Genomic DNA, 16,669 nt, shown 5'->3' on the forward strand with positions numbered 1-16,669 from the left:
ACTTTTAGAAGAGGGGGCGTTTATAGGTACCAAGTAGCATCAATTTGTAGCATTTCTTCCATAAAAATGTCATTAGTTTAAACTAATAATTAATTAAACTTCCACTTAAGAAGTTGAGGATTCAATTCATATTAAAGAAGGCCACCACTTCCACTGAAGTAGGTCCCAAATAGCATCCTTAAAGTTCAAGTGGTTTGTAATTTGTCTAATCAAACAATATTCTAAAGATGAAGATAACATGAAATTGTAAAAAAAATTATACTCTATATTTGCAATGTGTCATGATAAGGCTTGAGCTTAACAGAATCTGCATGAAAGTTTATATTTTTTTTAAAAAAATTTCATGATGAAAGTTTTAAGCCTAGACCAACCCACCATAAATACCCAGAGTTGCTCTTCTTTCATTGTATAATCTTGTGTCATTTTCATTGTTAACAAAACCTTCAAAAGCCCTCCTCATCTTCCTTGTCTTTACAACTGTAATAAAGAGGGAGGGATAACAAAAAAGCGACCGAGCAATCGATCCTTTATTCAGTTTAGTTTGTCTTCTTTCTATCTCTGCATACCGTTGTCATCTCTTGTTTCGCCTAGGGCCCATAAAATATCATAAACGACTCTGGTGTCTTAAGGTAAAAATTCGACAGAGTTGTTCGCTCTGCATATACTCCAAAACACAAACTCGACTTTCACTAACTCCAAATATTCACAATAGCCATAGCTTTTTGCAAAAACATAACAGCCTAGCTTTCCATTTCCTCCCATTCCCCTGCACCTTCCTCCAAAAAATAAAAAAAAATAAACACAGTTGTTACATGTTCATTAGCACTCCTAGTACCCGCATCTGAAACTAAAAAGTTACAAAAAGTTGTGGGGTATTTTGTTATAGTAGCCACAAAAATCAGTATAAATAGCAGGGTTTGTCATTGGCATTGTACTCTGATCATTTGTTCAGCCATTTTTTGTCCATCCTCAAACTCACCCTTCCACGTACAGAAGTAATAATAATAATCACTTATACTACTACGACATATAGTATAATTCGATAGTAGTATACATATTTGCAGGATATTATTAATCAGTGTCATTATGAGTCTGTCATACTCATTCTGCAAACACGCACAAACCCTCTTTCCTGGAGGGCTTAACTCGAGTTCTATGAACTTCCACAATAATCACAAGGACAAAGTTGTGGTTGTAATGGGTGCAACAGGTACAGGGAAGTCGAAACTGTCAATTGACTTGGCAATTCAACTTCAGGCCGAGATTATAAACTCTGATAAGATTCAAGTGTACAAAGGGCTGGATATTGTCACGAACAAAGTGACAGAAGAAGAGTGTAGGGGTGTCCCTCATCATCTGTTAGGGATAATCGATCCTGATGTTGAATATAAGGCCAAGGATTTCCGGCATGATGCCTTGCTTGCTATTGAATCCATCATCGAACAGGACAAGCTCCCGATTATAGCAGGTGGATCGAACTCGTTCATTGAGTCTTTAGTGAATGATCATCCTGACTTCACTTCAAAGTACGAGTGTTGCTTCCTTTGGGTTGACTTATCTCTACCTATTCTCCAATGCTTTGTATCAGAGCGTGTTGATCAGATGGTTAAAGCAGGATTGGTGGATGAGGTAAGAGGAATATTCGACCCTGAAGCCGACTACACACAGGGAATACGACGAGCCATTGGTGTCCCTGAATTGGACAGTTTTCTTCGAGCAGAAGGGCAAAATGTGGAACCTGAAATGTTGGAGACTCTGCTCCAAGTAGCCATTGATGAGATCAAAGACAATACGTGTAAGCTAGCGTGTCGACAGCTGCAGAAAATCCATCGCTTAAGAGACTTCTGGGAATGGAACCTGCATCATATTGATGCTACAGAAGTATTTCTAAAGCAAGGAAAAGACGCTCAAGAAGCATGGCAGAGACTCGTTGTAGGTCCGAGTGCCATGATCGTGAGGCAATTCCTGTACAGAAACACCAGTGTTCAAAGTATTCCGAAAACATCAGGAACTACTGTCATTCCAAGTGCAGTACCTATAGCAGCCATGGCGACTGCTTCTCACTAGGCAACACCGTACCTTTATTATAAATATACAATGATACATTCAATACTACCCCTAGTTTGCCGCCTTTACAGATTTGAACACGGCCTCGATACAGAAAACAAAATAAAAAAGAAAAAAAAAATTGTTCACTTTTTTTGGGGGGGCAGTAGAAACGTTGCTATCAGGCTTGTAAAGAGCCGTACCATGGGTATCAGTATAGAAAAACGGGAAGTCTGTGACGGCTAGAACGGCGCACACACAAAAAAATATCCGTACAGTTAAACTAAGTGGAGGTAGTAGGCCAACTCCATCCAATATAGCATAAGAGGAATCATCCAAATAAGACGTGTGTAGGAGCCCATACCAAATGTGAGGCGTTTTGGCTTTTTAATATGCCCATTCCTTGGCACTTTTTTGTCGTTTCATTTCTTTGGGTTTTTTTTTTTTTTTTTGGACTAGAAAGTTTGTCAGCTTGCCTTTTGTCTTGTTATTTCTTTATACTTAATAGGAATAGTTCGGGTTGAGCCGATGGTGTGCCCCCCTTTCATCCATATGATTGAGTTACGATTTGTTTTTTTTCTATCTACTTATATGAATGAAATATTGAGATTTGTCTAACATATACTTCTTGCTCTCAAATCATAACTATGCATTGTTTTAGAGATAGAAAAATGAATGGATGAAATTTGTTTCCATCAATGAGTTTCGTACTTGGGACATGTTCCGATTTACTGAAAATAACTGAACTGATTGGGGCTGAACTGAACTGAACTGAACTGGATAGAGCTTTAATGAATTGTTTATGAGAGAAAGAAATTAGGAACTGAATTGAATTAATTGGAAATGAACTGAAATTAAGATGAACAGAACTGGCCCTTGGTTAAGAATGAAGGTTTTGGTGGTACAACGGCAGTATCATTAACTTCTCATCAACCCGGTTGTGGCTTGAAGATTTCTTAACCCCCTCTCCCCCATCCCCTTACTCATCTAAGACCTAACTACCCATAAAAAAAGCGAAATTTCACCAATTGATTTTGAAGTATACAATGATATACACGAAATTGAATTTTTGTAAACCTCGAGTTTACCTACTTTAAAAATTGTTAAAACGAACACAAATAACCGTGTTTGAACCCCATCAAAAATAAAGAATACTTTTACTATCATAGTGCCTAGTGAAATTACTTATTTAGTTATTCCTTTCAACAAATTATACATTGTACGGGATTAGGAATACGTAACCTATTTATTCTTTAACCTTAGTGGCGTAAATCCCCCCTAGAAAAAAAGATGCACATTTCGTGAAGAACGACTTGCCTTATATGCTCGAACATGTTCCACAATCTTATTTTTATTTTAGTGCACTTTTTATTTCTTGTCCTTTTTCTATATATGATTGAAGGCAAGTTTGACATCAACTACATCAAACCAACTGTCTATGACATTCCTAAGATTATGTAATAGTTCCAAGACAGAATCTAAAATAGAAGTGGTCCTTAAGTCTCATTTTTTTTCCCCCTTTTGCAATGCATGGGACTTTTAAAGATGCAAAGGCATCACCTTGAATTTTATGTCCGTATTCCTTGAAGCCTTTAAATAACCAATTTTGACTCATTTTTGTCACTACTCAATTGCTTATATTTGATTCTTGATTTTCAGTTTTTCATCATAAGTTTATAATTGATTGAATCTAATAGCTTGATCATCCCAAAAACTTATTTTTATGACGTAGTAGCTTGGACATTTAATCAAATAGACATAAATATGGGCTATGGTTGAGACGAAGTCATGTACTACTTGAACTCGATAGTCCACACCACACTGACGTTGCAATAAAGTACGCATTGACTCATAATGACAATCCCAAATGGTCTATAAAAAAATTAAACATAAAAGCAATAAGAATAAGAATAACGTACAAAATAATAATAGTTGAGAGTTTCCTAGAGATAAGGTCAAATAGACAAATATAATATGTCCACCACCATATTGGCCTACACAATCTCTCTTAGATATCACATTCCAAAAATAAAATCTGATGTCAAATAATAGAAACGATGCATTTATTTTGGAACTGAAGCACTCATATTACAAAGAGAATAAGGAGTAAGACATTAGACATCTTACCTTAGTGCTTCAATCACACTAGATGGACTCATTTTTCATGTAAGCCAAAGCTAGTAAATTGCAAGTGAAAATACTTTTATCGAAACTTCACTCATTTTACTTGGGGCCTGTTCTGTTCAGCTTAATTTCAGTTCAATTCAGTTCCTAATTTCCTTCTCTCATAAACAATTCATTTCAGCTCTATTCAGTTTAGTTCAGTTCAACCCCAATCAGTTTAGTTCAGTTCAATTCAATTTAGTTGTTTTTAGTAAATCGGAACAGACCCTTACTATGACGGTTTAAGACGGTTTAATTGCCATTCATTTCAAATTGTTCTTATCAGTACCATATTTTACATACAATTCTTAGTTTTGAGGACAAAAAATGAATAATTTAAGAAAAACAGGATGATATATTATTAACATATATAAATCGAACCTATGAACGATCGAGTAGTTCCATCATGTACAATATTTTCCAACAGAATAAGTAAGACAGAAGAATGAAAGTAACAGTTCTTCTACCATGTAATAGTTTCAGGGTTCTAGAATTTCAGAAGATGTTTAAGAGATTTGGGCGGCTAGAAAAGAAAGAAAAGAAAAATGATCATGCGGTCCATAAAGTCATATGAATCCAAACTTTAAATGATATGTTCTTCATATCTTGCACCATTTCACTTCGTATCTTGAAGGGATTTTCATGGACCCGCAATATATATCATGACATTTCTTTTGTTTTGAACCTTTGTCTAAATTAGAGAAAATACAATTTTACCACCTTAATCAAATGACAAAACGGTAAATAAATCAGTAATTTTTTATTAAACATGTGCTCCGCACTTGTACATATAATTAAGAAAGCGCCACGTACGCTAATGACTGGATATTTTTTATTGGTTTATTTACAGTTTTATCATCACTTGATGAACGAATTTTGTTTAACATGGTAATAAATTAGGGCTTCATCCTAAACTGTTCTCTTCAAAAAAAATTATAAATAAAAAATAAATAAATAAAAAAAAAACAAAAAAAAAACTTTATAAAAAAAACAAAAAAAAAAAACGACAAAAAACAAATACAAACCAACCATTCTTATATTGTAGTTGACAAGAGACATTGATCTAGTCTCAAATTTTGCATCGCTAAAGAAGTAAAGGCAAAAGTACTTGTATTAATTAACATTTTGACTCCCTTCATCAAAAAACAATATTAGTCACAAAAATTATTGTCAAATCTACCTATTATTGCAAGACAAGGAATACTCATAACAAAAGAATTTTAATAACTTGAACTACAACATTTATTTGAAAGGCTCAAAATTAATAGAGTATGGCCCTGTTCTTTACAGCTGCTCTGTTCTGTTGAGTCCTACTCTACTCTGCTCTGCTCTGCTATTTTGAAATTTGCTCTGCTTCAATCTACTCAGCTCTATCCTGCTTTGTTTTGCTTAAAAATAATACTAAATATTGAATTATTATAATAATAATAATTAATATTTAATTATTAAAATTTGATAATAATAATAAAAATAATAAATATTTAATAATAATAATAATATTAATAATAAATATTTAATAATAATAATAAATTATATTTAATAATTATAATAATAATAATAGTTAATAATAATAATAATTACTATTAATAATAATAATAATTGAGAATAATAATAATAATTATTATTATTATTAATTGATTTTTTATAATAAAAATTAATATTTAAAGATAATACCTAATATTTAAAGATAATAATAATTATTAATTTTTAATAGTAGTAGTAGTAAGAGTAGGAGTAGAAGGAGTAGGAGTAGGAGGAGTAGGAGTAGCAGTAGTAGTAATAGTAGCAACAACAATAGTAGTAGTATTAGCAGTAGTAGTAGTAGTAAAATCTGATCTGCTCTGCTCTACTCTACTCTGCTTCAATCTTCTGCTAACTCATGCTCTGCTTTGCCTAGAAGCTCAAAAGAACAGGGCCTATATTGTATATCTCTACAATTTCAAGATAATCAAGTATTCAACCACTCCATGTATAATTAAATGTATGAGCAAGACCTATAAATGCTCATATTTTCCTTTGTTTCAAAAAACTGCATCCTCTATTGTTCTTGTTATCAATAATCATTAATTAATAATATATATACTAAAAAACATACCAGCAATGACATGTGTCATCTCCTGGTATGGTATGTCCTTAGTTATAAATTTTTTTTCCCAAAAAAAAAAAAAAAAAAAAAAAAAAAAAAAAAATCTATTAATTAATTAAGGAGACAAATCTATTAAAAAAATAATGATAACTTCGTTTTTTATTAGTTGACACGTTTTGACTTTTGCATTATTCGCACACTTCCCTTTGATTGTGTTTTGTGATTTATATGTAATGAAAAATATAGTGATATGAGATCTTGTTAGAATCGTCATGATATATATTTTCTAAATATCAACTTTTTATAATTTTTGCTTATCGTAAATTATAGATATTAATGGTTGAATTTGTGCATTGGCAAATATGACTAAAGAAACGTGTCAACTAAAAAGAAATGGAGGAAGTATTATTTTTTATTCCATATTAACGAGTAGTAATTACTACATTTAAAATAAAAAGATTTCACAAATCTTTCTAAAAAAAAAATTGGACAGTTATAAACCAAAATCATATTCTTACAACAATTTGTGACCTGTTTTACAATAAGTAAATATATTGCTTGCCTAATTTTATTTTAGTTGTGTATTAGAAGCTACAATTAAAAATTGCATGCAAATAACATATCACATACTTTTATTATTTCTCGACTAATTTATGATTATAATATTACTCAATCAATAATCTATAACTATATTTAACTATAGTAAATTAATATATTCCCTTCGTTTTTGAAAGTTCGACTACATTGCATTTGCGTGGTTTCCAATGAATATGTTTGACCATGAATATTTTCGACTATACAGGAGTGAGAATTATAAAAAGTTGAAATTTGAAAAATTTATACTCCCTCTGTTTTTTTATATGCATTAGTTTGACCGGCACATTCGCCGAGACACAACTTTGACCATCAATATCTTTAAGGAAAATTTGTCAGAAAAACATTTTAAAGCAACTATTTTGTCCAAAAAAACCTTTAAAAAATTTCTTAGCAATTTGAAACCTGATTATAAAAAAAATTTGTTGAAGACAACCGATGGTCACTTTCCGGCATTAACTCCCATGTGACATGCACATGGATGTGACATGCACATGGTCATTTTTTTACTAATCCCACCCCCTTTTCTTCTTATTTCCCTCCAACTCACTCTTATTTAACCTTGTTTAATTATTAAATAATCAAATTAAATTATAATTAAATAACAACCACCATCACCTCCTCCACAACCAGCCAGCCACCCCTCCCTTCTCCTGCCAGCAGCCCCCCATCCCCTATCATACCCGCCACCCAGAACTCCCACCCTCCAATGCCGGCCGACCCCCTCGCCGCGACTACCCAGACAAACCCTAACCCCAACCTGCTTGCCTCCGCTCTTCTCCCACCACGAAACAACCTACGAATTTCACAAAGGGGAAGGGGTTAAAGTTGAGAGGAGTTCAAAATAGTACCATTTGAAGAATCAAGGTCTTTGATTTCCTAGATTCTTTGTTGAATTCGATGATGAGGTTTTTGGAGGAAATTCTGGGATCTTTGGTGGTAAGATTATTGCCTTTCACAAATCGCCCAATTAGAACTTTAGAGTTGAATAGTAGGGTCGGCCGCTGGTGGACGCGACCTGCTAGGGGTGGGGAGATCTGGCGGCCGGTGGGATGGGGTAGGGGGATACTGGCAGGCGAGGGATAGGGGTGGTCGGCTGGTGGTGGAGGTGGATGTGTTTTTTTTATTATTATTTATTTCTAAATTAATTCAATTGTTAAATAATTAAGTGAATTAAAGGGAAATTAAAAGGTAATTAGAAGAAATGGGATGGGAATAGGAAAAAATAAACATGTGTAGGGCACATGAGGGAGTCAACGTCGGGAATAGTCTAGTTAACGCCGGAAAGTAGTCCTTGGTTGTCTTCAACAAAAAAAATTTACAATAAGGTTTCAAATTGACAAAAAAATTTTAAAAGTTTTTTCTAAACAAAAAAGTTGCTTTAAAAGATTTTTCTAACAAATTTTCCTATCTTTAATTGTGTATTAGTAAAAATTGTAACAAAATTATATTATGAAACTAGACATTATGAAAAATCTAATGATATATTATTAATAACATTTGTTTATTTTTTATAAGTGAAAAAATTAAGTCAACCATGGTATGTGAATAGTACAATTGTCAAAGTGATGCATTTAAAAAAACAAAGGGAGTAATAAGGTCAATCTAATAAAATCTCACATGCTAATCAATCATCAATCAATAACATAATACTAAAACAGACACCAAGAATGACACGTATCACTTCTTGGTGCTGTTTTTTTCCTCCAAAACTTTTTTTCTTTTTTAATTCACTTCCTTTAAAAAAATAAAATAAAATAAAATAAAATCAATTTATATATTATTGTGATTCACTTCCTTAAAAAAATATTTACCAAATCATATAATTGTAATATTCACTTCCTATAAAAATATTCACATATTCTCCATATCTTTTACTCCGCATTTTGTAAAATATTTTTTTTTTTTTATATTTTTTACCTTTTGATTCGGAACTCAATTCTGGTTATAAATTAAAATTCAAACTTTTTCAATTTCATTTAAAAATATGAGGATTATTTTTTGGTAGGTTTTAAATTAACACTATAATTCGTTATAAAATTTTGTAAAAATCGTGCGTGGCACGGGACTTAATCTAGTCTATTAACTAATACTAAAACAGAATATTGCTGACATCATTTATCTCTATACTATCCTAAGTGTCATTTTCTCAATAAAAAAATTTCCTCCAATTTAATTTGTGATGTCATCAATGATTTTTTTTTACTCGTATTGTTTTATTTATTTCTACACTTTATACTTTTTAATTAGTTGGACTTGAATGATTTCAACAAATTGTTTTGTTATCAACACTTTATACGTACTGAATAGTTAATATCAATTATTGTTTAACTCCACCTTTTCTTCAGATTTTATTAATCAATATGCATCTTTAAATCATTTTCTTTTGACTATTTTAATTATTAATTGTAATTTATAAATAATGTGGTTCATATATATTCTTAACTATAAATTATTTTAATGTCTAATCTTTTATGTACAATGTAGTGCAACAAAATATACAAATTATAAGAAGGATTAATTCTAACCGTGCATTGCATGGGGATAACCTAATTTATTTTTATGGTATTAATCATAAATGTGGTTAAAGATTTAAAGTTATTTTATTTTGACCATACGAGTAATTAGATAAATGACTTTTGTTTATTACGAAGATTAACTGAGGCTCCCTCCAAATAGTTGCACGCGGATCATAACACAAAATAAGTTCATTAGCTATTACACATATTTATTTATTTATTTATTTTTAAATTTTTTTTTTTTTTTTTTAACATCCAAGTTGACTAGAAGACTAGAGATAGGAAATTAACCACTTGAGCTCAACACACCCAAGTCTGGTAGGAATATGGTTGACTTGATTCTACAAAGATAGAACATACGGAGTAGGTTTTACTTTCCTCGACAAAGCATTTGTTTAAACTTACAATCTGCATTTTGTAATAATCACATTATCACAACAGTGTAACTTTTTTATTATTTATATTTATATGCTTATTTTGACTAAACTATTTATCAATATATAGAAATATATGCTGTCATGTAAAATATTTTTAAAAGCTAATTTATTTATATTTTCATTATCACAAATTTTTATATGTGGCTTGTCACACCGTGTGGCCGGGGTTACTTGAGTTACTCACTCAGGGATTACTTGAGTTACTCGGTCAGAAGATACTTAAGGGGTTTGGTCACGGGTTACTCGAGTTACTCGGTTAGGGGTTATTCAAGGGGTTTGATCAGGGGTTACTCGGTCAGAGGTTACTTAAAGGGCTCGGTCAGGGGTTACTCGATTAGGGCTTACTTCAGCGTTCGGACAGGGGTTACTTAAGGGGTTCGATCGAGGATTACTTGAGGGGTTATTCGGTCAGGGTTTACTCGATCAGAGGTTACTTGAGAGGTTTGTTCAGGAGTTACTCAGTTAGGAGTTACTTGAGGGTTCGGTCAAGGGTTACTTGAGGGGTTTGATCAAGGATTACTTGAGGGGTTACTCGGTCAGGGGTTACTTGAGGGGTTATTAGGTCAGATTTAACTCGAGTAACCCCTAACCAAGTAACTTGAGTAATCCAAGCAACTCGAGTAACCCTTGATCGAGTAATTCAAGTAACCCCGACAACTCAACTAACCCTTGGCCGAGTAACTCGAGTAACCCCGGTCATATGGTGTGGCCGGCCATACAGAAATATCCCTATTTCATTATATTAACCTTTTATACTTCTTAATAATATACTCCCTCCGTCCCTATCTAGTGGCATATATTTCGTTTTGAGGTAGCCAAAATTAATGGCCTATTTCTATTTAAAGAGTGTACTTTTTGACAAAATTACACCGTTTTACAAAATTACACTCTTTTTGATGAGTTGTCATGATTTTTCTTTTAGGAAATTTGATTCTAATAATCCAACTTTTGTCCGATCTTTTTTTTATTAATCCGGCCTTACAATTATTCACTAATAATCCAAGCTTTAGGGGGTATTCTATTTTATTAAGTCAAGGTGACCGATAACCTTTTCTTCAGGTAATTTTTTTTTCTTTTACAATTTTTAACAAAAAAAAAATGGATTAAACAAAATAAAAACCCTCTTTACCCCAAACACGGTGCCGGAATTCTCAATATCAAGGGGTTTCACGGCGTCAGAGTTCACAATTTCACAGAGGTGGGGGGTTTCTATGTTAGGGATCGGATTGGGGTTTTATCTGGGTCATGGGTTGGGGTTTCGAGTTAATTGGGGTTTTCAGGCTGGGGATTTAAGAAGAGGGACGGTGGTCAGAAAATCGAGCTATGTCTCATAGTTGTTGGGAGTTATGGTAGTGGCTGCTGTTGTGGGCTGTGTGAGAGATGTGGTGTGTATGTTGGTGCAAGGTGGAGCAGGTGAGTTTATTGGTGGAGTTGTGTGGGTGAAGGTTAGTGATTTGAGGTGGTGGAGGTTAAGAGGGTTGCCGAAAAAGAGAGGGAAGAGGGAGGAGGGGAGGATGGAGGTGGCGGGGAAGAGGGCAGCCATTGATGAAGGTGAAGAGGAAGGATGGAGGTGGAAGGAAGGAGAAAAAAAAATTATTATTATTATTATTATTATTATTATTATTATTATTTAATTTTTGGTTTTGACTTTAAAATAAAAAAATTATTAATTAAAAATAATTTGATTTTTTTAAAAAAAAACAAATTAATATTTGGACGAATTATAACGTAACTGTAATACCCCATATTTTGATACGTATTTTCTAAATTAAATAATTAATTATTATTTTTTTAAAAGGGTATTTTAGTAAATTTTTTACTATTTGAATTTTGGAGCCAAAATGTGGCGCCAAACGTATTTTAAAACTAATTACTTTTAGATTTTGGATAAGATTTGTTATCCATTTAATTTATTTTAAAAACCGAATTATTTGTATATATTTTGGATATTTTAATTAAGTAAAATTATATTTTATTATTTTATTTAGGAGGTTTGAAATTCCTAATGATTTGGCTATGATTTTCGGATTTTCCTAGTGTGTGGAAAATCTGGTTTTCTTAGCTAAATTACTTAGTGAATAATTGGTATTGTTTTAATTAATTATTTTAAACAATATATTTTATTTACACAATTATATTTAATCCTTAAATCTAGAAAAATAATTTCCTAAATGCTACTAATATGGTCCAAAAATTTGGAGCATAGAAGCTCAAAATTTTCGGCCATTTTGGTCAGATTTTTAGGTGATTTATTTTTGTAATTTTGTATTTTAATTATATTCCTTAAATCTATTATTTTCCTTAATTCTTATTTCCCATCTCCTAAATATTTGATCATCTTATTTTTCTACCTTATTTCATCCTTGATTATTCCCCAAATAAACCTCTTTTGCCATATTATTTTTCATGACAACACACTTTCCTTAATTTAATTATTAATAATCACCTTAATATCAAAACTTTCCATATTTCTTTAATTTTTTTTTCAAGTAATTTCCTTAATTCTATTTACCATAATTCTTCCTAAATTCTCCTACCATAATTCATACATGAGTTAGCCTATAAATACCCATTAATTCATAGCTAAACACTCACACCAAACTCTCTAATTTTCTCTTAATTTCTCGAAAATTTTGTCTATAACTACCCTAAAGATAGGGTAATTTGTGAATAACTATTCATTTTTTTCATTTGTTTAGAACTACCCGAAAGTTAAGAAACGTTTGGGTAGTTGTAAGGAATATTTCAAGCATCTCACACTTGAGCCCTACTGTGATTATACACTTAAGCATGGTGGCGTCCAAAGGGAAGGAAGCTAGAGCAAAAGAGTCGCCAATAAGTTTTAGGAACTTATAAACCGTTCACAGGGTGAATGTTACACCCCTTCACGATCCATGAGATCGCTAACTCCATAATAGTCCTGAACCATGACTGGATATTCGGAAATGAAGGTACAAATTCAACCTAAAAGAGATTGAACTTGCCTTAAAAATAAGCCTTTATTTTATTCTTCTCATATTCATGTGCGCTTTCTGACTAACATACAATCAATATATTAATCCTAAATCTGTTTAATCTATGTTGGTTGAATATTAATGCACAAACAAATCTACTATTGGCGATCACTTGAATTAAAACCATATTAGCCTAAATAAAATTATTAATTATCTTATTAAGCGTGATTTCAAGTACAAATTCCCTTTAAACCTGCAAGAGAGGGCGTAATCAAGCAATAACAATAATATCAAGCAACATATAATATTGACAACAACAAATCATCATCATAATAATCTCATCAAAGCATAATAATAGCAAGGTCCTAGGCATGATACTAACATGATTAATAACAAATCCGAGCATGTCACTAAACAATAAAAATCAAAGCTTTATGCCTAACATGATACTAGGAATTAAAATATTCTAAACATGCTTTCTAAAGATATATAACAATAAAACTATTTACTTTGTTGCCTCGTATCTCTTTCTATCAAAACAATACATACGTTAGTAACTTCAATGAAAATATTAAACCAAACAATTAATTTAAATAATTGAAATAATGATTTGGGACCAAATCCTCAGAAATTATCAACCTTTCACGTCTAGGGCGAAAGCAACTTCGAGCTTGATTAGGTGTGTCTAAGTCTCGTGATGGACGAATGGTGTTTTGAAAAGGCTAGGCTTAGAAATCAAGATAGAGAAAGAAAGAATAAGCTTTAGCTTAAAGAGAGAGAGAGAGAGAGAATAGAATAGATGATTGTTGATTGTTGGTGAACGGGGAAATATGACCCTATTTATTGAGAAAAACGACCGTAAATGATCAGAGAAGATCGAATTCCAATAGAAGTAAAACTACTCCCATCGCGGCGTGACAGGCCTATCGCGACACGATGACTCTGTCGCGGCGCGACAAGCCTATCGCGGCGTGATGAACTTGTCGCAGCGCGATGCTGCTGCGGGATAATATTTGGTCGTACGGAGTCCTTTTTCCAATATAATTGAATAATTAGAGTCCGTACTTTATCATTTAAAAATCAGATTAAATCTCTTTAAAACACTTGTTTTATTTCAACTGAAATTCTTTATTTTTCTGAAAATATATAAAAAATATAATTAATAATCCTAATCCCTTTAGAATTTAAAATAACCTTCTAGATTATTCTAGAAAATTAAAGTAATTCCTAATGACTTTAGGAATGATAATTAATGGACCCTCCACTTGATCATTGAGTCGCCCATAAAACTCATTTAATATCCAATTAATATTTGGGCCATAACTTCCTCATTATTCATCGAAATTAGGCTTATAATATATCGCTAGAAAGCTCTTTTTGAGCCTTATCCGACTACACTATTATTGAACCCATATCATGGACCAAATTAAATTGGATTGGACATTTTTCATAAATAAGGTATGAAAAGAAAGATTTATTTTCGAAAACAGAAAGAAGTATTTTTATTAAAAACAAGGGAATCACAAGACTTTTTCACATTTAACTTCGTACGATAATCAAATGACGTGAAAAGCATTCATCACTGGGTTTGGTTTTGGGGAGACACAATTTGGTGTCTACAGTAGCACTACCCATTAACGTTTTCCATCCAATTAAAACGTTTCTAGGGCCCACTTTTTCACTTTTTCCACATAATTATCTCCACCCAACTACCGTCTCTCTCCTCTCTTCTCCCTAATTAACTTTTCCTCCATTCTCACTCTCTTCTTTCACCTTCTTCAATTGATCTTGATTCGCTGACTTAAGTAGCGATTCTCCACCATAATCTTCACCTCCTTTTCAAAAATTTGGCAACCTTATAGCCTTTTTTTTGTTGTCTCTTTCTTCCAACTCATCTTGTTGTTTTTTTTTTCGTTAACTTAAAGTAAATGAGTGAAACTACAGCAATGGAAAGGGGGGGGGGGAAAGTGAAGTAAATACACAAATTAGACATCCTACCAATTACAATGACCAATTAGTGATTAAAATGCAATTGAATTCAATCTCAAAGTCAAAATAACTGAAACCTAAAAATCAATTGAACCCCTAAACCCTAAAAATCAAAACCCTCATATTTATTTGAACCCATAAACCCTAATCTGAATCACTAATTTACACCCTAATTATGTTAATTGCATTCAATTAAAACTTTAATTAGGGAGGAGAAAGGAGATAGAAGGTAGTTGGTGGAAGTTAATTAAGTGGGAAAAGTGAAAAGTGAGTCCCAATAACATCTTAATTGGACGAAAAACGTTAATGGGTAATGCTATCCAAACGTTTCTTAACTTGCGGGTAATTCTAAACAAATAAAAAAACGGATAGTTGTTCACAAATGACCCTATCTTTAGGGTAGTTTCAAACAAAATTTCCTAATTTCTCTCTAATTCTGTTTCTCTTCTTTTTCTTGTTTTAAGCCAACCACCGCCAAACACCACCTCCACCGCCGACTTCCACTTGTCGCCGACACCCGCTGTCGTCGCCACCACAGTAGCCACATGGCGGATGGCTGCAGCCCCTTTGCCGCCACCTCTTCTTCCTCTTTTTCCTTGGTTTTCTACCTTTATTTTCTTCTTCTATTCTCTTATTTAATTAATTATTATTATTATTACTATGGGATTTTATAAAAATTATTATGAGTATTTTTAATAGGTTCATGTACATATAGTTGAGGGTTCTTAATTTAACTGTTGTGATTATTTGTTAGCCTTATATTAATTAAGGTTATATTTAATTGTAGGGTGTGTTTGATTCAATTTCTTAAAGTTCTTTTTGAGTGTGCTAAGCAAGGATCAAAGGTACGTTTAGGTGGCTAGATACCTTTGAAAGTGATTGGTTTGAATAACATGTTTTTATATGATTAAATTGAATTGAACTATGATTTATGAAATAAAAGCATGTTTGAATAATTGGTTTTAATAAATAAATTGAAGGATTGATTTTTATATCATGTTTTGAATAATTGAAATTATTTATCATATTTTAAGAGTTTGGTTTTGAAAGTATGGTGAATTAAATAAAAAGGAGTTTTTGAATTATATTGAAATTGTTGAATTAAAAAGGATTAATTGAATTATTGTTATTAAAGTTTTACAAGCATGTTGATAGTAATCCCACAATGCGAATTTGGTTGATAAGACTTTGGACTTTGTATGACCGAATTTTTCCTTAAGAATAGCCTTGCAATATAAGGAGACTAGCTTAGGGGGTGTGCACATTTGGGTGAGGAATTGGATTTAGAAGAGGAATTGGTTTACTAATTAATTATTTGAAATATTGATCATTGGAATTGGTTTTGGAATTATAAGTTTGGAATTATTGGATTACCATTGGAATTGGTTTGAAAGCATGTTTGCAAATAAATTGACTTTACTTATCTTGCACTTATCGTACTTAGCATATTTTGCTAATCCATAGTTTCTATTTGTTTTGGTTCGCCTTGTTTACCTTAAACAGTGTTGACTAATTTCAGGTAGAGTCAATATATGAGTATATGGGAGTCCCAGGATGTTTATTATGAGTACTCATGAAAATGGTTCTATTTATATTTATTAATAAAGAAAGAGTTTGAGTTTCCATTGCAAAGTATTGATTTTGGATAGTAGTTTTGGTAGCCCTGCGTGATCACACGGCAGTAATACGTCTAAGTCTATCTCTACGGTATAATTGTACATATTATAGTGGTATTTCCGTGGAGGGAGATTTGGGGGTGTTACAGTGACACATTGCAAGGTGACTTGCTATTAGAGGTAAGTAATCGATTTGGCCTAATAGAATAGAATGAGGTATAAAGCTTGGATTAGTGGTGAATAATCGAAAGGTTAGATTAATAAA

At 32.2% G+C, this 16,669-nt stretch overlaps 1 protein-coding gene across 1 annotated transcript; it reads left to right on the forward strand.

Annotated features, from left to right (window-relative positions):
* The first annotated feature begins 442 nt into the window (after positions 1 to 442).
* Positions 443 to 2,587, forward strand: LOC145582002 (adenylate isopentenyltransferase 5, chloroplastic-like). The gene has a single exon (XM_081639038.1). It carries the CDS (start codon positions 1,087 to 1,089, stop codon positions 2,065 to 2,067), a length of 981 nt encoding a protein of 326 aa, XP_081495164.1. The 5' UTR covers positions 443 to 1,086; the 3' UTR covers positions 2,068 to 2,587.
* Positions 2,588 to 16,669: the final 14,082 nt, after the last annotated feature.

The sequence above is a fragment of the Chenopodium album genome, chromosome 15 (genome assembly GCF_948465745.1).
Source record: "Chenopodium album chromosome 15, dcCheAlbu1.1, whole genome shotgun sequence".
Lineage (NCBI taxonomy): Eukaryota > Viridiplantae > Streptophyta > Magnoliopsida > Caryophyllales > Amaranthaceae > Chenopodium > Chenopodium album.

Bases quoted from the DNA above. Each gene is read 5' to 3' on its own strand.
- LOC145582002 (XM_081639038.1), top strand. From the start codon at position 1,087: ATGAGTCTGTCATACTCATTCTGCAAACACGCACAAACCCTCTTTCCT.